The 22,857-nt window shown below is 31.0% G+C and overlaps 1 protein-coding gene across 1 annotated transcript in view; it reads right to left on the reverse strand.

The window, feature by feature from the left end:
* Positions 1 to 296: 296 nt before the first annotated feature.
* Positions 297 to 22,857, reverse strand: part of LOC126884714 (uncharacterized) — a 38,284-nt gene continuing 15,723 nt past the window's right edge. The window contains exon 2 of the mRNA XM_050650838.1: positions 297 to 1,375. Within this exon, the coding sequence (XP_050506795.1) occupies positions 333 to 1,358 (1,026 nt within the window). The 5' untranslated portion in view covers positions 1,359 to 1,375 and the 3' untranslated portion in view covers positions 297 to 332. The remainder of the gene's footprint in view (positions 1,376 to 22,857) is intronic.

Genomic DNA, 22,857 nt, shown 5'->3' on the forward strand with positions numbered 1-22,857 from the left:
TTGTCTTATCCATATTCCTACCAGATAGTGGTCTGAAACCATATCAGGTCCTCTGTATGTCCTCACCTTTGTTATGCAGTTTCTTCATCTTTCTCAACTGAAACATGGTCAATTTGGTTGACTGTATGACTGGTTGACTGTATTAGTTTCATGACGACGTAACAGTTATTTAATAGAAATCACTTAACGTGGGTTAGCGTACAACTACGTAATGCACTCACAATCAAACAAAAGGAAGAAAAGGAGGTCTAAAAAGATATTTTAGAGGGGTTATAGAGATGCAGAAATAACATTAATTTCTTCAAATAAAATTTATTGTAGGTATATATTATTTACAAAAGTGTTGCATTATTGGACATATTTTCAACATTTTCCACATGATCCATTTCCTCAGAATCCTCAAAAGTTTCATCGTCGCCGCTGTAATCGCTGATTGCCCTACAGCAAGTGCAACAACTGCACGATTTTCGATAGGCAACTTTGAAATATTTGTTTTTTCTACTCAACCAAATAAAAATTACAATAGGGCTCCCGTACGCTAAATATTCTGGTATAAAATCGGTGACGTTTAAGATGAATGTCATGGTATAATTAGTTCTCACCACATTCACATGTAAAATATCGTAACAATACAGGGGAATCCAAGAGAATACAAACAAGTTTATTACAGATATCAAGTAAGAAGTTTTAGCTTTCAATGTTTTGCTTTTAATGTTGCAGTAAATGACAAGTGCAAGTAAGGCAAAAAGTAAAACGTGTTCTATGTAATTAGTATGAAAAAAGAATATATGGTCGCAAACAATGTAGTCAATAATAATTTTGATAGTACACAGCAAATAAATAATAAGGACAGAATGGTCATAAAGCTTTTGTACAAAAGGTTTCATGTTGGTCTTACTTACTGCTAAAAGCCACTCCAAGCCAATACCGAACATACACAAAAACATACCAGTTACACCAGTAGTCACAAATTGATCTACAACACAGAGCAACTTAGCACCGAAATCCTCGAAATACTGGTATAATTTAAAAACTTGCAGTATAATTAAATATATTGGCTCTTTAGACCACATAAAGATATTAAATATAAAACAGTGCAATAAGTACCTATTTGCTTTGATTGTATATAAATTTTTGTTTCTACACACTATTCCTATAAAATAAATATTTATTCCGATTACGCCTAAAATTAAAAAGAATTGAATGATCTCTGTAATTGCCATAAAAGTAGAAACTTTGTCCATCAATCTGACGTATCTCATGAAATTATCGAAATGAGCTTCATCATGATTTTCAAATACGTTATCTATTCCTATTGACTCGTCATAGTTGAGGTTTGATAGGAAAGGTGTAGCCATTTCAGTTGCCTAAGTACCTAAAATAAATTATAAAACTTAGAAGAAATTTTTTTTACTGAATTTAAAAAAAATCCGAATCATTAAATTTTGAGTATAGTCCAGTCGGGTTAGACGAATAGCAGGCCTAACATTGCAGGCCGAGCTGCCCCAAATTTTATTTTTCTAATCTTTAGGGGAAGTAAATAGTAGTGTGAATTTAAAATCTCGACTGAATTCCAACGAGAACTGTTTTTGCTCAATATCTCCGCCATTTTCAACTTTTCAACCAACAATATGAGAAATAAAATTGTTGAAAATGTGATTTTCTATACCCTGGTGGTCTTTTTTATTATTTTTTTCATGCAATCTATATTTTACGAGTTATGGGTAATAGTGACAGTTAGATCATAATTATTATGGCGTATCTCTTATCATTTTCATGTTACATGGAGAAAAAGGAAGATTTTTAAGAAAATTTAAAAATGCGCTGTATAATTTAATCTTATTTTTTTTTTCGATAACCATTCATTTTAAACCCGTAGGTACATACTACAACCCGTACAATACTTTTTAAACATAGAAATAACACTATAATAAAAAAATATACGGGTAAAAACCCTTTAAGATTGATTCGTCATGGAAACAAAGATTATAATTGTGAACTTGAACACGGATGCACAAAATATCCCATGTATTCTGCTCGAGATATCATTTAAGCCCAAATTGAGTTGTTCACACGTTGAATAGATGGGATTTTTTTCAACTTTAGTTTTGTAGTTAAATTAAAGATTAGTGTTCAATTTTGCCTCTAGAGGGCAACGAGTTTTAAAGAATGTGGCTGTAGAACACTGAAGAGTCACCCATAGCGGTGTAAGGAATAAATTGGAAGAAGCAAAGTGCTCAATATTGGAGTCCACTGTACGCCGAAATGTGTACAGTATGGGATTCAAATGTCATAAGTCTGTTAAGGAAACAAAACCATCACCACAAATGCTCAAGAAACGCTTAATTTCAGATAAATGTTATACGCCTATAGAGTCTGTATAGGCCTAAAAACTAAGCGTTTTTTGAACATTTGTAGTGATAGTAGGTTGTTTGGTTTGTCATGGGCTTAACTGCCCATGACATTTGAATCCCATACTGTACAAATTTCGGCGTACAGTGGACTCTGATACCGAACACTCTTGATTTTTCCAATTCATTCCTTATATCGCTGTGGATGACTTTGCTATTTACAGCCAATTTTTTTTAAATTCGCTGCACTTTGGGGATGACTGAAATCTTTCTGCAATACCCAAAATTCCAAACCGATGAAACAGGATGTCTGTCATTAAGTTTTTCACTCAACCTTCGTACTGACTATTAAGAACACCACTTTTTTGCCACTTCTTTTTAACTATATGTGGTATTTTCTAACAGAGCAGTAACAGAAGAGATTTGCTCAAGAGAGAGATGTTTGCAATCACTCATATGAAAAAATTCCAATCGAAGATACTTTTAGAAATTAACATATTTTACTTTGAGTGTACAACTACGTTTTGCATTCAAAGTAAAAGCAACTACGAGAATCAGGCCTAAAAATTATTTTAGACGGATTATAGAGATAGAAAAGACATTAACTCTATCAAATAAAATTTATTGCGTACAATGTTTACAAAAGTGTTGCACTATTGGATATATTTTCAACATTTTCCACATGATCCATTTCCTCAGAATCGTCAAAAGTTTCATCGTCGCCGCTGTAATCGCTGATGGCCCTACAGCAAGTGCAACAACTGCAGGATTTTCGATAGTCAACTTTGAAATATTTGTTTTTTCGATCCAACCAAACAAAAATTACAATAGGGCTTCCGAACGCTAAATATTGTGGTATAAAATTGGTGACTATTAAAATGAATCTCAAGGTGTAACTATTTTTCGCTACTTTAAGTAAAATATCGTAAAAATACAAAGGAATCCAAGAGAATACACACAAGTATATTGCAGATAACAAGTAAGAATTTTTGGCTTTCAATTTTTTCTCTTTAATGTTGCAGTAATTGACAAATACAAGTAAACAAAAAAAAACATTTTTTATATACTTAGTAAGAGTAACATATATATGCTGGCAAATTATATAGTCTATAATAATTTTGATAATGCACAGCAAATAAATAATAAGGATTGAATGACCATAAAGGTTTTCTACAGAAGGTTTCATCTTGGTCTGATTTACTGCTAAAAGCCATTCTAAGCCAATACCGAACATACACAAAAACACACCAAGTACTGCAGTGGTCTGAAACTGCTCTTCAGAGCAGTACATCTCCCATCCCTAATATTGACGTAAGTTAAAAACATCCACTATAATTTCATATATTGGCACTGTAATCCACATAAAGATATTAAATATAGAACAATGCATTAGGTGCCTATTTGCTTTGATTGTTTTTAAATTTTTGTTTCTACACACTATTACTATAAAATAAATATTTAGTCGGAGTACACCTAAAACTAAGAAGAATCTAATGATTTCTGTAATATTCATAAAAATAGAAACGTTGTCCAACACTCTGTAAAATCTTTCGAAATCAACTTCACCTTCACTTTCAAATACGTTTTCTATTTCTATTGACTCGTCATAGCTGAGGTTTAACAAAGGTGTATCCATATTAAATAAAGTGCCTAAAATAAAGTATTGAAACTTGTTAAAAGAAGCTTTTATATGCAATTTAAAAATAATTTCGATGTAATTAAAATCTGAGATACTAAATATCAATTTGAGTCACAAGCTGAGCCAATACAGACAAACGTGAAAACTTCAAACAATGAGGTAAAAAGCCATCAGTTTTTATTCAAGCCAATGGCAAAAATCAACTTTATCTACTCTATCTCATATTATGTATAAGTTTTTAGTTTTTGAAAACTGTCATTATAGATAGCAGTGCGTGAAGGATATAAAGTGTGCGTGAAGTAACAATGTATTTTAAATGGGATTTACTTTTTCGCACTGTTTTTGGCACACTTTCATATAATCAAATATTCTTAACTTTCGCGTTGTCATGGTAATGACATATGAGCAATAAATTACAACAAAAGTTTTTACAGTTTTGTGGTTTGAAAGAAGTTAGAATTTTTAAATGTCAGTGTTCTAAAAATTGTAGAATAGAAATGAATTCCAGTGACGAAGAGTTACAGTTTTCTTATTTGTTTATCGTAGATAAAATATTGTATGAAACTGTGCGTGAAGTACTTTTTGCGAAATTACGCGATGTACAGCACTCGCTCCGCTGTCGCTCGTGCTCTAAACATCGCGTGCGTTCGCAAAAAGCATACTTCACTAACTGTTTCATAAATAACTATTTTATTCCTGGAGGTATCCTCTAACTACTCACCAATTTTCATGAGAACCGATGGAGGTTCAACGAAATCGGAGGTGAAAACCTTCAGTGACTGCACTAATCCTTTGCCTTGATTTTCCAATGTCGCACTCCTAAGGCTTTGGCCACACGGGCGATTTTTTACAGCGCGATCATTTACAGTGCCCATTGGTTTGACTACCTCCTCCACCAATTTGAGATGAAATGATTTCATCTACTCCTCCACCAATTTTAGATGAAATCATTTTATCTAAAATTGGTGGAGGAGGTAGTCAAACCAATGGGCGCCGTAAATTATCGCGCCGTAAAAAATCGCCCGTGTGGCCAAAGTGTAACTCTTACAAGTAGTCTTCCACCTGGTCCTTAAGTCGTGCTCTGGGCCTGACTCTTCTCCTCACTCCATCCGGTCTCTGGCCAAAAATATGTTTCGACGGCTCCGTCTCATTCATTCTCTCTAAGTGGCCTAGCCACCGCAGCTTGTTTATTTTGATAGATCTACTAGGCTCACTATAAAGAAGGTAAAGCTCAAATCCACAGGAAAAAATGTTTTCCTGTAGCTGGCTGTGTACCATATATCAAAAAAATTTAAATAAATTCATTTATAAAAGGTATATAATTTATAGTCTCTTGAACGATCTTCCTTAAATATCACGATCATCGCCGCGGTCAAACAACTATACAATAAAGCCACATCAAAAATCAAACTAAACAACACCTTATCAGAAGAATTTCCAGTAATAAAAGGATTACGACAAGGATGCTGCCTCTCCCCAGTACTATTTAAGATCTATTTAAATGAAGAACTAAAACACTGGAGAAGATCTTATTCAGGTATGGGAATTCAACTTGACGATGATACAACATTGTATACTCTACATTTCGCGGACGACGAAGTCGTAGTAGCAACGGATAAGGAAGATTTAGAATTCAAGACAAGACGGTTATTTTAAACATATGAAGAGTGGGGCCTTTCTGTAAATAGAAACAAAACGCAATACTTATGCATCGGAACTGAAGTAGAAGATCTAATAGTTAACGAACGAGAAACAATCAAGAACTGTGAGGAATATGCATATATGTGGGAACAGCAATCAACAAGAGTGGGCGCACCGAAAAAGAGATAGAGCAAAGGATTGTGAAAGGAGAAAGGGTGATTGGATGCCTAAACCCGATGGTATAGTCAAAAGAACTATTTAATCAAAGAAAACGTCTTATCTCTAACTCCATCTTTAAAAGTATAGTGCTCTATGGATGCGAAACATGGCAACTTACTAAATCCCTGGAACGACGACTACTTGCATTGTAAATAGACTTCTGGAGAAGATCGGCTAGAAAATCAAGGCCTGAAAGGATACAAAATAACCAAATCAGAAATATAATGGAAGTCAAGTCAACCATCATAGATGAAATTTAAAGTAGACAACTGATCTGGAATGGCCATGTAGAAAGAATGGACGACGACAAACTGCCAAAACAAATTCTAAAATGGACGCCAAGGGAAAAAGGAAGAGAGGAAGGCCGAAACAATCCTGGCTAGGCGGCATTCAGAAGGCAATGTCGGAAAGGAATCTTCACCCTGGCGAATGGAACGACCGACGAATACTCAGGCTGTGGGTGAAAAAACGTGATATAATTAAGGAATTTTTGAAACCTATCAGGTGTTGTAAAGGACGATGCCAGGAATAACTTATACTAAAATGTAACCAGAAATTTTGTGCGGTTTATTATTTATGACGATTTTCATTTGTTAAATTTACAATTTTTAAAGATTTTTAATTTTGCAGCTTAGGATATTCATTTTAGAGAAAAACTTCTAAATAGAAAATTGTAGTAAATTGAAAAACCTACAATTTGAGATATGGCAAGTTTAATTTCTTTAATATGTTATTGCAAAACAGCCTGCGAAAGGTCCAAAATGGCCGTTTTTTGTAATTGCCTTATTTATTGTAAAAATAACTTTTATGTATTTTTTAAAGCTTTTAAATGAAGATCTTTCAATACTAAACACAAAAAATTTTTAGTGCCCGATTAGTGAACTTGTTGTTTAGATATGATAATTTGTTTATCCCAAGAGGTCAAATGTCCAAAGCTATAACTTTTTGAAAAAAAATCGTACAGAGTTAATCCAAAATCCACTCTCCTTCTAAAGACTTATATTTTCATATTCTGATGTAAATAAATGCGTATAACATTTTTCAACCTATTATTTCGGGTTTTTAAATAAGGGGGCAAATTTCGTTATAAAAATTTAGAACTGAAGCCGCCCCTGTACATCCTATGAGTTTTTAACTTACAGGTTATTGTTGCTGAAGACAAAATAAAGATTCAAAACTAAATAAAAATTTTCTACGACCAACTGAAGCCGAGATAATTGTTTTTGTTTTCTTAAATCGTAGTGACTTTATTTATAACAATTAAGAAATTATTTCACAGTCATTGACTAAAGAAAAACTTATATTATCTTAAAATAAAAATTATTTTAACCGAAAATTACATTTCATTATTAAAAATGATTTTTAAAATGTAATGAAGATTTATTTTTCGTTACGACTATGATTTATTGTGTCGCATGTCGGTTGCCCTTAGCAACGGCTAGCAACTTTTAATACATTGTATCACGGTTTTTGCTTTAAATTTTAAAGCACCGCTTGGATTGACATGAAATTTGGCGCAAACACATAGATAACATGTTTAAGAATAAAAATGATATTGGGCCTCTGTGTGCTTTTGTCCTGGGGGTGAGTTTCACCCCTTATAAGGGGTGAAAAAATATATGTTCAAAATAAGTTCGGAAATAGATAAAACGTCTAATTCTAAGCACTTTTTGTTCTATAGCATTTTTTCACCAAGTTAATACCTTTCGAGTTATTTTCTAGTAAATACCTTAATTTTTCAACAACAAAAAAAAAACAGGTTTTTAAGCGGTTTTTGACAAATAACTCAAAAAATAAGTGTTTTATTGAAAAAATGGGTTTTAACAAAAATATAGCAAATTAAAAATTGAAAAAAATGATGTATTCATGAAATCTCTAGACTCAGTATAAACAAAGTTCTAGCTAATGAAAAATAGGTTCATATCCGTCAAATTTTAAAGTGAATTATTTCAACGTGAAATAATCAAAAAATCATGCACTTTTTGGAGAAAAATCATTTTTTAAAGTATTTAAAAAAATATGTATAACTGTTTTTAAAAAATGTTTATAGCATCAAAAGTAAGCAAGTTACTCTGAAAATAAAGTTGGTCTCTTTTTTTGGTCAAAAAACTCGTAAGTCAACCCCCAATTAGCATCTTAAATCAAATTAATCATTACCGCTGTTACTTTGCTCATGTATTATTCATATGATCTGTAAGTATCATCGGTTCAAAGGGTTTATTTAAAAAAAATGGTTTTAAAGTAAATCTGTTTTAATTTTTAATTAAAGAAAAATGTTTTTTTCTAAATAACTTAAAATTTATTAATGTGACCAAAAGTCAAAAAGAGTAAAAAAAATTAGTTTTTGCTGTTATGAATATTTTGGATTTTTTGCTTTTTTTTTGGAAGGCAAAAATTTGTTAAGATATGGCTGTTCTAAATTTGCATACACTCGTGATTATTGACTAGTTCAATTCCTTTTAACTACTGCCCCTTCAAAAATAAGCACTTTGAACCGATGAAACTTACAGACATAAACGACACATACACGAGTAAAACAACATTGAAGTAAAATTGATTAATTTCATTTTTGATGCTAATTAGGGGGTGACTTTCCCGAGTTTTTTGACAAAAAAAAAGAGATCAACTTTATTTTCAGCGTAACTTGCTTACTTTTGATGTTATAAACTTTTTTTTTAAAACAGACATACATATTTTTTTAAACACTTTAAAAAAGTTGTAATGATTTTTCTCCAAAAAGTGCATGATTTTTCGGTTATTTCACGTTGAAATAATTCACTTTGAAATTTGACGGATATGAACCTCTTTTTCATTAGCTAGAACTTTGTTTCTACTGGGTCTAGAGATTTCACGCGTACACCATTTTTTTCAATTTTTAATTTGCTATATTTTTGTTAAAACTCTTTTTTTCAATAAAATACTTACTTTTTGAGTTATTTGTCAAAAACCGCCTAAAAACGTGTTTTTTTTGTTGTTGAAAAATGAAGGAATTTACTCGAAAATAACTCGAAAGGTATTAACTTGGTCAAAAAATGCTATAGAGCAAAAGATGCTTAGAATTAGACGTTTTATCCATTTCCGAACTTATTTTGAACATATATTTTTTCACCCCTTATAAGGGGTGAAACTCACCCCTAGGAAAAAAGCACACAGAGGCCCAACATCATTTTTATTCTTTAACATAGTATCTATGTGTTTGCCAAATTTCATGTCAATCCAAGCGGTGCTTTGAAATTTAAAGCGAAAACCGTGATTCAATGTATTATAAGTTGCTAGCCGTTGCTAAGGGCAACCGACACAATAAATCACAGTCGAAACGAAAAATAAATCTCCACTACATTTTAAGAATCATTTTTCATAACTAATTGTAACTTTCGGTCGAAATAATTTTTATTTTAAGATAATATCAGTCTTTCTTTAGTCAATGACTGAAATAATTTCTTAATTGTTATAAATAAAGTCACTACGATTTAAGAAAACAAAAACAATTATCTCGGCTTCAGTTGGTCGTAGAATATTTTTATTTAGTTGCGAGTCTTTATTTTGGCTTTAGCAACAATAATCTGCAAGTTATAAACTCATAAAATGTACAGGGGCGGCTTCAGTTCTAAATGTTTATAACGAAATTTGCCTCCTTATTTTCAAACCCGAAATAAGAGGTTAAAAAATGTTATACGCATTTATTTACATCAGAATATGAAAATATAAGTCTTTAGAAGGAGGGTGGATCTTAGATTAACTCTGTACGATTTTTTTTCAAAAAGTTATAGCCTTGGACATTTGACCTCTTGGAATAAACAAATTATAATATCTAAGCAACAAGTTCACAAATCGGGCACTACAAACTTTTTTTTATGTTTAGTATTGAAAGATCTTCATTTTAAAACCTTAAAAAAATACATAAAAGTTATTTTTACAATAAATAACGCAATTGCAAAAAACGGCCATTTTGGACCTTTCGCAGGCTGTTTTGCAATAACGTATTAACGAATTTAAACTTGCAATAGTCAAATTGTAGGTTTTTTAATTTACTACAATTTTCTATTTAGAACTTTTTCTCTAAAATGAATATCCTAAGCTGCAAAATTAAAAATCTTTAAAAATTGCAAATTTAACATATGAAAATCGTCATAAATAAAAAACCGCACAAAATTTTTGGTTACATTTTAGTGTAAGTTATTCCTGGCATCGTCCTTTATAACACCTGATAGGTTTCAAAAATTCCTGAATTATATCCTGAAATCGACCTATTTTTCACCCACAGCTTGGACTAGAAGCTGGAAACTGGGAACCGGAAGGCGAAGAACGCTATAAATAACCGGGATAATAATAATAATAATATAATTTATTAAAATTCCCTAAAAAGAGCTACATCACATATGCAGAACATTTTCGATCTGATTACAGATCATCATCATTGCTGAACCTAAAATAAGTATAACCTAATATAATAGTCCAGGAACCGAAGCTTTTCAGTTCGCAATTTTTACAGAATGGATCGATTTGCTTGAAAATTTGAGAATAAGTAGTATACAGTCCAAGGATCAAAATCTATATCATGTCAAAAGGCGCTTTTACCATGGGGGTGGTTGCCACCCCATCTCGGGAGTGGAAATTTTTTATTACATTTTGGCCTCAAAAGTTGATAAAAATGTTCATTTAAGCAAAAAATGTTCTATACATTTTTTTGATAAAATTAATAGTTTTCGATTTATTCGCTATCGAATGTGTTATTTTTATATCGAAAAAATCAATGTTTTATCAATTGTACTCATTTACGATTCACTTAATTTTTGCCGTAGAAAAAATTTTTTCAAACCAAGTTCTTGGTGAATTAAATATCCTACAATTTCATATTTAAACATTTTTTCGTATCTCTGACGCTAATCTTTCTATTTATTCTGAAGAAAATGGCCTTTTTACCAAAGTACAAAAATTCGTTATTCGCTTTTAACTCAAGGTTTTTAAAAACTAATAATTTTAAGCCTTCTAAAATCTATTAAAAACTATTAAAAAACTTCTAAAATCTATTAAAAATACATAAATAAAGAAGAATGAATAAGGCCAATGACTAAAAACACCGCAAACTTAAATTATTATGCTTCCAATTAGATTTCTCCTTTTTTTTTTCAAAAAAATATATTGATTTTTCAACCGTAACTTTTTTATTTTTTATCTTGGAAAGTTTGGTAATGAAGAATTTTGTAGGTTTTTACAAGATCTATAAGAATATTATTACTAAATCTTTTAAAAATCGTCTGTCGCAAAAAGTGTGACTTTTAAAGGGTTGGTAAAGATGGTTTTTGCAGGTTATTACAAGTTTTAATTGTCAATAGTTCACTAAATTTTTTCCGTAGAAAAAATTTTTGCAAACCAGGCTCTTGGGAATTAAATAAGCTACAATTTCATTATTAAACATTTTTTCGTATCTCTGATACTAATCTTTATATTCTGAAGAAGAAACCATTTTTTTCCAAACTACAAAAATTCGTTATTCGCTTTTAACTCCTTTTTTTAAACCAATCATTCTAGGCCGGTCAAACTTCTAGAACCTATAAACCTATAAAGAAGACAAAATAAGGTCAATGACTAATTTTAATTAGGGTGGTGATTAGGGCGGTTGCTTCCGATCACTTTTTCGCTGAAAAAATAGGGACTGACATTCTTTTCATTATAAGTCACTTAATTTTTGAGCTAGAGACTTTTTTTCTATTTCTGGAGAGAGATATTTTTAAATACTTTAAATTAGTTTCAACAAAGTATCCTCGAAAAATATAGGTATAGTTTTCCAGTCTTTTGAGTTTAAAACTACAATATTTAGCATTTGACGAAGAAGAGCTAACATATCATAAAGTATAGCTTGATTACTATTGGTCTTAAAGAAAATTAAATAAAACGGTTTTGTTTATTTTTTCAACATTTTTGTTAAGTAAAGTTGTTTTGATAAAACGAAAACTTTTGGAGTTATTAGCAGAAAACTTATTAAAAACATTCATAATAACATGATTTTTTCGATATAAAACTAACACATTCGATAGCGAATAAATCCAAAACTATTAATTTTATCACAAAAATATTTAGAACGTGTTTTGCTTAGAATGAATGTTCTTACCAACTTTTGTCGTCAAAATATAATAAAAAATTTCCACCCCCCCAGATTAGGTGGCAACCACCCCCATGGTATAAGCGCCTTTCGGCATCATATAGATTTTGATCCTTGGACTATCCACTACTTATTCTCAAATTTTCAAGCAAATCGATCCATTTTGTAAAAATTGCGAGGTTTTGTCCTATTTTAAGGTTCATTACTTGGACTAATAAGTTAAAGCAAAATTTTTAAATATTGACTAAAGTTAAAAAACGTTTAGGTTATACGAGTACTCACAGGATGCTCATATGCTAAGCCAGCGATACTCAACCTTTTTCTTTTCTGAGCCACATAGTAACTATTGCCACAACTTGCGGGCCGCAATCAAAATGAAGTAGTATACAGGGTGTTTCATTAGTAAACGGAAATACTTGAATGGTGAATAGAGGTAAATGAGGCGATTCTATTAGACATACTAAATTTATTGCTCCACCGATTTTATAACCGAGTTATAGGGTGTTTTACCGATTTTGCTCATTTCTTTCTGGACCCATAACTTAAGAACCACCTTGTATATTTTTTTGATATTTGATACACATATGTCACATTTAGAATCCAAACCACTTAACTACTAATCACAAAAAAAAATCCAGGTCCGGATTAAACAAAATTATAAATCCATTGTGACCTTGAAACAACATCCTGTATATTGAAATTTTCAAAACCCGTTTGCACATTTGAAAAGAGCTTTGCACACTATTCAATGACTTTAATTTTGAAATTATGTCGAAATTTTTAAGAACTCATACTTTTAAAACAAAAATTTCGATATAAATATTTCAAAATTAATATAATGTCATTAAATTGTCTGCGCAAAAAATTGAAGCGAGCAATTAAATTTAGTTTTTATGCTCTTTTTAAATGTGCAGACGAATTTTGAAAATTTTAATATACAGGGTGTTGTTTCAAGGTCACAATTATTAAAATTTTTTTTGTTAATCCGGACTTGAATTTTTCTTGTGATTACTAAATGGGTCCTTGCAATGTAGTAAATAAGTATTGATTATTTTTAAAATGAGTATTTGTTCATTAACTTTAATAATTTATTATTAAAAGTTAATAATACCTTGCTTTTTAATCAGAGTTATTAAAAAAATTCAATATAATTTAAAATTAAAGTCATTAAATTGTCTGCCTCACTCCCAAACACGCCTCAAACACATCGGCACACTATCAAATAATTAGAGAAAACACGTGAAATTTGACAAATAATTTGATCACAGGGCCCTTTAGTTAGCCTTAGGGCCACATAAAAAACGATAGAGGGCCGCATGCGGCCCGCGGGCCGCAGGTTGAGTATCACTGTGCTAAGCCATCAAAATTGAAATATTTGGGTAAAAACCCTTTAAAATTATACAGTCATGGAAATATTGACTAAAATTGTTGTAACAACTTCCCAGACATCTCATTTTCTGAAGTGCAATTATTATTCTTCTTCTTCTTCTTGTGCCGTCTTATAACAAAGGGTGGCGATCACTTTTTAAAACGCTTCTCTGCAACGTGAAATATCTGTTCAACACTGAGGTTAGTCCAATCTCTGATATTCTTCAGCCGAGATTTCTTCTTTCTTCCCAAGCCTTCTTCCCCCTCTACTCTTCCTTGCACGATGACATGTAGCAGAGAGTATTTATCGTTACGAAGTATGTGGCCCAGATACGATGTTTTTCATATTTTAATTGTGTTTATAAGCTTCCTGCCATGTCCAATTCTTCTTAACAGTTCTTCGTTTGAGACCTTTGCAGTCCAAGGAATTTTCAGAATACGCCTATACGCTCTGAGCTTCGCTGGTGTCGCTACTAGCGGATTACTAATGCAACTTTCGCCGGTAATTTTTTAATTTATTATTTAATTGTTATCGTTTAATATTTACAACGCAAAGAAGTAATTAAATTGTAATCTATTTTTTAAAGATTTTGCTAATCATTTTAACGTTCTATTAATGAAATATTAATTTCTTACTTCGGATACTTTCACAATTATCGTGTAGATGGCGCTTAGATTAATTTATAATTACATATTACGTAATATTAAAAAAAACTTAGATTCAGTATTTAAAAAGTACCTTACGTACAAGTTTATTTAAGGTAAAAATATACACCACAGGTTTGACTAATATTTTTTCCTAATAATGTTTTTAATTTCAATGTTTTAAATTAATCACTTTGACATTTACTAGGGGAGTGCAATTAGAACGAAAATAAGCATTGTTTCGGAAAAATTCAAACAAGCTTATATTTTTCCAAAACTTTTTTTGTTAGTTTATATACATGTGAAAGTAAAAAGTTCTACTCGCGGATTTGTCCGCTAATTGTTTATTAATTGTTTAAACAATAACAATAATTGTTTTGTATTAATAATTTTAAAAATATCGTTAAATTCATCGTTTTACTTCGATCAAATATGTTTCTATTTTGTTTTTGATTATACTGAATCCGAATATGGCATTGAAATTTGAAAATTCTTATACAGAAGCTCTTATACAGTATGTCTGAGTAGCTAGGAACCACATGGAAAACTTTTTTATTATCAATTTTACGAAAAAAAGTTATTCTTCATAAAATGCTCTGGATAGTCAAAAATCTAAAACTCAACCATCAGATATCAAATTTTATCAATTTTATACGAGTTATGTCAAAAATATGAATTTCGTTAAAGAGTAAAGTACCTTTATATTTCAGAATATCAAAAAATGCTACATATTATGAAAAGTTGTTTAAAATTAAAAACTATGTTTAAATATACAATTACATTATTCTAATCGAAACATTTTTTTAAATTTTTTCTCAAATTACGGATACTCATCATCATTTTATTTCAATTATGATAACTATTTTATTATCACTTTTACGAAAAAAAGTTATTCTTTATAAAATACTCTCCCTGGTCTAAAATCTAAGATACAATGATCAGATAATAAACTTTTTTAATTTTATACGAGGTATGTAAAAAATGAATCTTTATTAAGAGTTAAGTGCCTTTATTATTCACAATATTTTAATTAGAAGGATGTAATTGAACACTGAAACAAATTTTTAAATTCCAAACAACTTTTCTTAATAACAATTTTCGATATTTTGAAATTTAACGATACTTTACTCTTGAGTGAAATTCATATTTTTTTGCATACCTCGTATAAACTTCATTAAATTTGATATTTGATGATTGCATCTTAGATTATATACGATGCAGAGTATTTTATAAAGAATAACTTTTTTTCGTTAAACTGATAATAAAAAAGTTATCAATAGGTTCCAAGTTACGAAGACATACTGTATAAGAGCTAAAAAAAATTTTTTTGCTGAACATTTATTATTGTTGAAGTTTATAATTAAATGTATTTTAGGTAAGTTTTCCAGAAAAAAGTTTTGATCACTTTATATAAAAATTTTTTTTAGCTGGTAATTTTCGGTTTTTGTATTTCATTTTTGTTATCTTTCTTAATTTTCTCAAAAATAAATAGTCTATTTCATTTTTAAAGTAAAATAATTCAGTGCATTTTAAAGATTACATCCTTAGATTTAAAAAATCACTTATAAAACTGTAATAGATCGGTTTAAACTTGAGTAATACCTTCTTAAAATGGTGGTAATTCTATAAAACTACGAATATTTCAAAAATTACATTTTTTAAGGCGTCATATCATTTGAATTAAATTTTTAAGATTTTTTTTGAATGAAACATCATTTAGTACGATGCTTGAAAGGTAAGTTGTGCAAAATTGAGGGTTTTATAAGAAAAATTGTATTAGTTACACATTTTTAAATCATTTTTAAACAAAATTCATGTAAGGCTCATTTTCCGCCCCCACCGTACTTATGCCTATACAGTTTATTTCTTTTTATTATAACCATAAGATAGCTTAATTATTCTTCTTTTAGATTCAATTTGTAAAAGTTCGTTTGATCCATTAGTTAAAGAATTACATTAAAATAACACAACCGTGCACTTCGCCGTACGCTAGTTTACACTGCGCCAATGTTTGTGAGATGGGTGACTTTAGCGTTATAAATAAAAAATTATAGAAGATACAGATTTAATTTTAGAAAATTCTTTATATAAGGTTTTTTTGTAAAGTTTTCTGAATTTTTCAATGGTCAAGTCAGTTTTGTTCTAAAATTTATATTTTCGGAGTTATTTAAAAAAACATCAAACTTCGTAGTTCATTTGTTTAATAAAAAATGAAGCACCCACTTCTCGCGTAGAACTTTTTGATATGTTGTTTATTAAACATTTCTTAAAGAAATTACAAAAAGTTCTATCTTGTTTGATTTTTTCCGAAGTGAAAATCTATATGCACTCCCCTATATGTCAAATTTCCACCGAACGTTCACTGATTTGTCACTACTACGGCAGTCAATGAGGGTATTTGGCTAATAATTTCATCCTACTACATCGATTTACTTGATACTTTTACAGTAAGTTGGGAATAGCTCAAGAAACAAACTCTACCCTATGCTGATGTGCGCTTTTATCTTGGGGGTGGTTCCCACCCCTTCTGGGGGATGTTTTGATTAAAAAAGCCACGGAAGAGGCTAGAGAACCTAATTTTAAGCAATAACTGTTCTATAATTATTTTTTGAAATCTCAATACTTTTTGAGTTAGTCGTGGTTGAAAATTGGCCATTTTCATTGAAAAATTACACCTTTTCGGACGGATTTTTGCGAATACCTTAAAAACTATGCATCTAAAAAAAAACTATATAAAATATTTCTGTAGGTTATAAAAAACAAAGAGATTTATTCTTTCATGAATCTTCTAGTTAAAATACAAAGAGGGGTATGGTAGGTAAGAAGAGTTTGTTTTTTTGTTGCATGCTCAAATCGGTTTATTCAACTTGAAATACCAGAGAACCTGTCGATTTTAGGTGTATAATGATACTAATAACTTTTGTAGGGCTTGAAAAGACCTTTAAAACGAGCAATACCAAATGTTGATCACATTCAAACTAAGGGAGATATTCTGCAAAAAATTTGATGACTAATGTATTTTAAGAAGATAGAGAGGTATATTTAACCCCTCATCCATCAGAACTTAAATACATCTTTTTGCTTCTACAATACTTTTATTATAGTGTTATTTCTATGTTCAAAAAGTTGAACTGGATTAAAATAAACGGTTTTTGAAAAAACTAAGATTAAATTATAGAGCGCATTTTTAAATCTTCTTAAAAATCTTCCTTTTCCTCCATGTAACTCGAAAAAGATAAGAGATACGAAAAAAGATACCACACAAAAATTTAGGGCTTTTTCAGATATAAATTTACTTTTTATTTTTCATTACTGTATCTCTTATCATTTTCAAGGAGAAAATGGAAGCTTTTTAATAAAATTTAAAAATGCGCTCTATAATTTGATCTGTTTTTTTCAAAAACTATTTATTTTAAACCCGTCCAACGTTTTGAACATAGTAATAACACTATAGTAATGTGAAAGATTGAGATACGAAAAAATGTTTAAATATGAAATATGAAATTGTACGGCAAAAATTGAGTGAATCGTAAATGAGTACAATTGATAAAACATTGATTTTTCGATATAAAATTAACACTTTCGATAGCGAATAAATCGAAAACTATTAATTTTATCACAAATATGTATAGAACGTTTTTTGCTTAGATGAACATTTTTATCAACTTAAAAAATTTCCACTCCCGAGATGGGGTCGCAACCACCCCCATGGTAAGAGCGCCTTTTGACATGATATAGATTTTGATCCTTGGACTAGCCACTACTTATTCTCAAATTTTCAAGCAAATCGATTCATTCTGTAAAAATTGCGAGCTGAAAAGCTTCGGTTCCTGGACTATATTAGGTTATACTTATTTTAGGTTCAGCAATGATGATGATCTGTAATCAGATCGAAAATGTTCTGCATATGTGATGTAGCCCTTTTTAGGGAATTTTAATAAATTATATTATTATTATTATTATTATCCCGGTTATTTACAGCGTTCTTCGCCTTCCGGTTCCCAGTTTCCAGCTTCGTCGGCCGTTCCATTCGCCAGGGTGAAGATTCCTTTCCGAGATTCCCTTCTGAATGCCGCCTAGCCATGATTGTTTCGGCCTCCTCTCTTCCTTCTTTCCCTTGGCGTCCATTTTAGAATTTGTTTTGGAAGTCTGTCGTCGTCCATTCTTTCTACATGGCCATTCCAGATCAGCTTGTCTACTTTTCGTTTATGATGGTTGACTTGACTCCCATTATATTTCTGATTTGTTCATTTTGTATTCTTTCAGGCCTTGATTTTCTAGCCGATCTTCTCCAGAAGTCAATTTCCAATGCAAGTAAGCGTCGTTCCAGGAATTTAGTAAGTTGCAATGTTTCGCATCCATAGAGCACTATACTTTTAAAGATGGAGTTAGAGATAAGATGTTTTCTTTGATTAAATAGTTCTTTTGACTATACCATCGGGTTTAGGCATCCAATCACCCTTTTTCCTTTCACGATCCTTTGCTCTATCTCTTTTTCGGTGTGCCCACTCTTGTTGATTGTTGTTCCCAAATATACATATTCCTCACAGTTCTTGATTGTTTTTCGTTCGTTAACTATTAGATCTTCTACTTCAGTTTCGATGCATAAGTATTGCGTTTTGTTTCTATTTACAGAAAGGCCCCACTCTTCATATGTTTGAAATAACCTTCTTGTCTTGAATTCTAAATCTTCCTTATCCGCTGCTACTACGACTTGGTCGTCCGCGAAATGTAGAGTATAAAATGTTGTATCATCGTAAAGTTGAATTCCCATCCCTGAAAAAGATCTTCTCCAGTGTTTTAGTTCTTCATTTAAATAGATCTTAAATAGTACTGGGGAGAGGCAGCATCTTTGTCGTAATCCTTTTGTTACTGGAAAATCTTCTGATAAGGTGTTGTTTAATTTGATTTTTGATGTGGCTTTATTGTATAGTTGTTTGACCGCGGCGATGATCGTGAGATTTAAGGAGGGTCGTTCAAGAGACTATAAATTATATACCTTTTATAAATGATTTTATTTAAATTTTTTGTGATATATGGTACACAGCCAGCTACAGGAAAACAAGCTGCGGTGGCTAGGCTACCTAGAGAGAATGAATGAGGTGGAGCCGTCGAAACACATTTATAGCCAGAGACCGGATGGAGTGAGGAGAAGAGGAAGGCCCAGAGCACGACTTAAGGACCAGGTGGAAGACTACTTGTAAGAGTTACGCTTTGGCCACACGGGCGATTTTTTACGGCGCGATAATTTACGGCGCCGATTTCATCTAAAATTGCTGGAGGAGGTAGTCAAACCAATGGGCGCTGTAAATTATCGCGCTGTAAAAAATCGCCCGTGTGGCCAAAGCCTTAGGAGTTCGACATTGAAAAATCAAGGCAAACGATTAGTGCAGTCACTGAAGGTTTTCACCTCCGATTTCGTTGAACCTCCATCGGTTTTCATGAAAGTTGGTGAGTAGTTAGAGGATACCTCCAGGAACAAAGGTGGCATGATGGCAACTTGCGCAATAAATTAAAATTAAGAGATTTTTTAACTCGACGGTAAGTGAATTACTTACCGTCGAGTTGGAGTACACACCGTCGAGTTGGATTACTTACCGTCGAGTTGCTAGTAAATGTCACCTACTGACGTAAAATCTGTCACGGTAAACAGTCAAAAATGATCAATCGTGCAAAAATGTATATTTTTTCGACGCGTACTCAAATCTAAGTATACAAGCTTAAATACGGGAAAACGATGCATTTTATAAAATATACCTGTTCAGCATTTGTCAAAGTACTATGGAGTATCTATCAAATGAGCTCCAGTAAAAGTTAATAGCATCAAAATTAAGCAAGTTATGACGAAAATAAGAGGACCCTTTCGAATTTATTAAGAAAAAGTGAAGGATCATACGCCATTTCCCCAGAAATTAAAATTTATACTTAGTAATCCTTACAAAAATTTCTTTATATTAGCATAAGTAATACTAATACTATCGGTTTACAGCCTTCTCCGACGCCTTCCGACTCCTAACCGCCATTCTTCTCTGTTTAACCATAGACCTGGAGGGATTTCTCTTTCCTCTAGTTCTTTTTTCCCTCCCTCCAGCTTCTTCTCGGCCTTCCTCTTTTTCTTCTCCCTTGTGGTGTCCATGTCAAAATCTGTTTAGGGATCCTGTCATCTGGCATTCTCTGTACATGGCCGTACCATACCAGTTGTTTTGTTTTTATATCATCAATTATTGTATGTGATATTCCCATCAGTTCTCGTATTCTCTCGTTCGGTATCCGATCTCTTCTTGATTTGCCTGCTGCTCTTCTCCAGAAATCCATTTCTGTTACTAGTAACAATTTCTGCGGTCTTCGTTTTAGTGGCCAAACTTCACTGCCATATGTGATTATACTTTTAAGTATGCTATTGTATATGAGCTGTTTGTTCGCTTAAGCTGTTTGTTTGTCAAAATCAGAATTTTTAAAATTATCACAATTTTGATTTTCTTTTGATAATACCTTTAAAATTACTCAATATACATAAAAAGTGATATATAACCAAATTTTAGTTTTTTCTGTAACAAATATTTTACCTGTTTTACTATTTCCGTAGGGTAAAAAATAACCGAGATAGAAACGTTTAAAACTTAAATTTTGCTGCGAGAACTATGTAATTAGGACAATTTAACCTTTTATCTTTAAAAAAGTAATGGGTTTAAAAGATTAAATTTAACGTGGTTTAATAGTCCTTGAAATAAACTTTCAAATTGTTTTTAGGCAAACCTGATATCGTACAAATTAACGGAGTGATTAAAAAAAAAACTATAACATTTTTTGGAAAAATTTTTAAAAGTTAAATTTTGAAAAAATTTTGGAGCATAAATTTTAATGCTACCAATTTGTTCGGGGGCTCATTGGATAGATATTTCTAAGTACTTTGACAAGCGTTAAAAAGTTTATGTTATAAAGTGCATCATTTTCCGTTATTTAATCTTGAATACTTAGATTTGGGTACTCGCAGGAAAAAATATATTTACCTATAACTCGCTTTTAGTCAACACTAAAAGATTTTTGTAGTACGAGGTTTATGTAATTTTTTATTCCCTTCAATTTTGGTAATAATAACTTTTTTGTAAAAACTTACGGTTTTTAAATTATTTATGAAAAATCTGTTAAAAACATGCATTTTTCTCACGAAAAACTAAAATTTTTGATCTATAATAACTCAAAAAGATTTGATTTATTTTAATAACTTTATATAACAAATTTTGCTTAGAATTTGTCCCTCTATCCGATTATGGGGTTATTTTTAATAAAATAATTTACCCGTGTTGAGCTGGCCCCCCCACTTGCAAAAATTTAAAAACAAATAGCCCCGATTTATGAGCTTCCATATTCCGCAAATTAAAAATTTTGAGCTCGTTACACTGAGCAGAAATTTAATATTTTAGTGGGGGAGGGGCTGAGTCAGCCCCCCCACTACTTAAAAATAGGGATATTTAATCGATTTTTGCGGCAGAATTACGAGCTATTTATGAGCTCTTGAAATGATATAGTTTCGATTTTTGAGCTCATCCCCTTCACCCCAAACAACCCTTTAATTGATTTAACTTAAGAGAAACATGCTGAAAAAAATTAAAATATATCCTATCGCGGATATAATTTGTATAGCTTATATATTCTAAGAATAAACTCTTAAATCACGCGCATTTCGATTATTGAGCTACAACCTCGTCGCAAGAAAACCACCCCTTCTTCCCGGATTAAGAGATAATTTCACTTAAAATGAATTAGATTAATTATTTGGCGACTACATCGTTTATTAATTTATGAGCTCGCAAAATACAAGCATTTTAATTAATGAAATGCAATTTTCTTTCTATAGTGCAGTCACTGATGGTAAAAATCAACTATGATCTTCGATTTCGGTGAACCTCCATTCATTTTGACAAAAATTGGTGAGTGGATAGAGGTTACCTCAAGAAACAAAAGTAATATGGTACCAACTTGCGGTTTTAGCCTGGGGTAGATATCACCCCTTCTCAGGGGTGAAAATTGCTTTATTAAAAATAACCCCATAAATCGATAGAGGGACAAATTCTAAGCAAAATTTGTTATATAACGGTATTAAAATAAATCAATACTTTTTGAGTTATTAAAGATCAAATATTTTAATTTTTTTGAAAAAAAAATGCATCCTTTAAAGCGATTTTTCATAAATAACTCTAAAACTGTTTTTAAAAAAAAAATTTCATCACTAAAATTGAAGCTAATAAAAAATATAATAAATTCCTTACTTGAAAAACCATTTAATGTTAATTTAAAGTAAGTTATACGTAATTGAATGTATATTTTTTTCTGCGAGTATTCAAATCTAAGGATACAATCTTAAATAACGGGAAAGCGATGCATTTTATAATACTTGTCAAAGTACTTAGAAATACCTATCAACTGAGCTCCATAAGAAGTTAATATGATCAAAATTAGCACTCCAAAATTTTTTCCAAAAAAATGATATTGTTTTTTTTTTGGAATAACTCTGTTAATTTTTATGATATCATAATCTTTCAAATACTTTATTTTTTAGGATAATAGGTTAAAGGGCTCCAATTACATTGTTCTCGCAGTAAAATTAATAGAGGCAGTAAAATTAATATATAAGGCTTAAACGTTTCTATCTTGGATATTTTGATTCATACAAAATCAAAAGACAAGTAAAATCTTTGCTAATAAAAAACTCAAATCTCGTTATCTATCATTTTTTACGTGTATCGGGTATTGTTGGAGTTAATATCAAAAGCAAATAATTTACGAAACTTTAAAAAATTTTGATTTTTTAAATCATACATATATTTTTTTTTAATATTAATTCTAAATCGGTCAAAATGTTTAAGGTCATTACTTATGCTAAAGTAAAG

The sequence above is a fragment of the Diabrotica virgifera genome, chromosome 5 (genome assembly GCF_917563875.1).
Source record: "Diabrotica virgifera virgifera chromosome 5, PGI_DIABVI_V3a".
NCBI lineage: Eukaryota > Metazoa > Arthropoda > Insecta > Coleoptera > Chrysomelidae > Diabrotica > Diabrotica virgifera.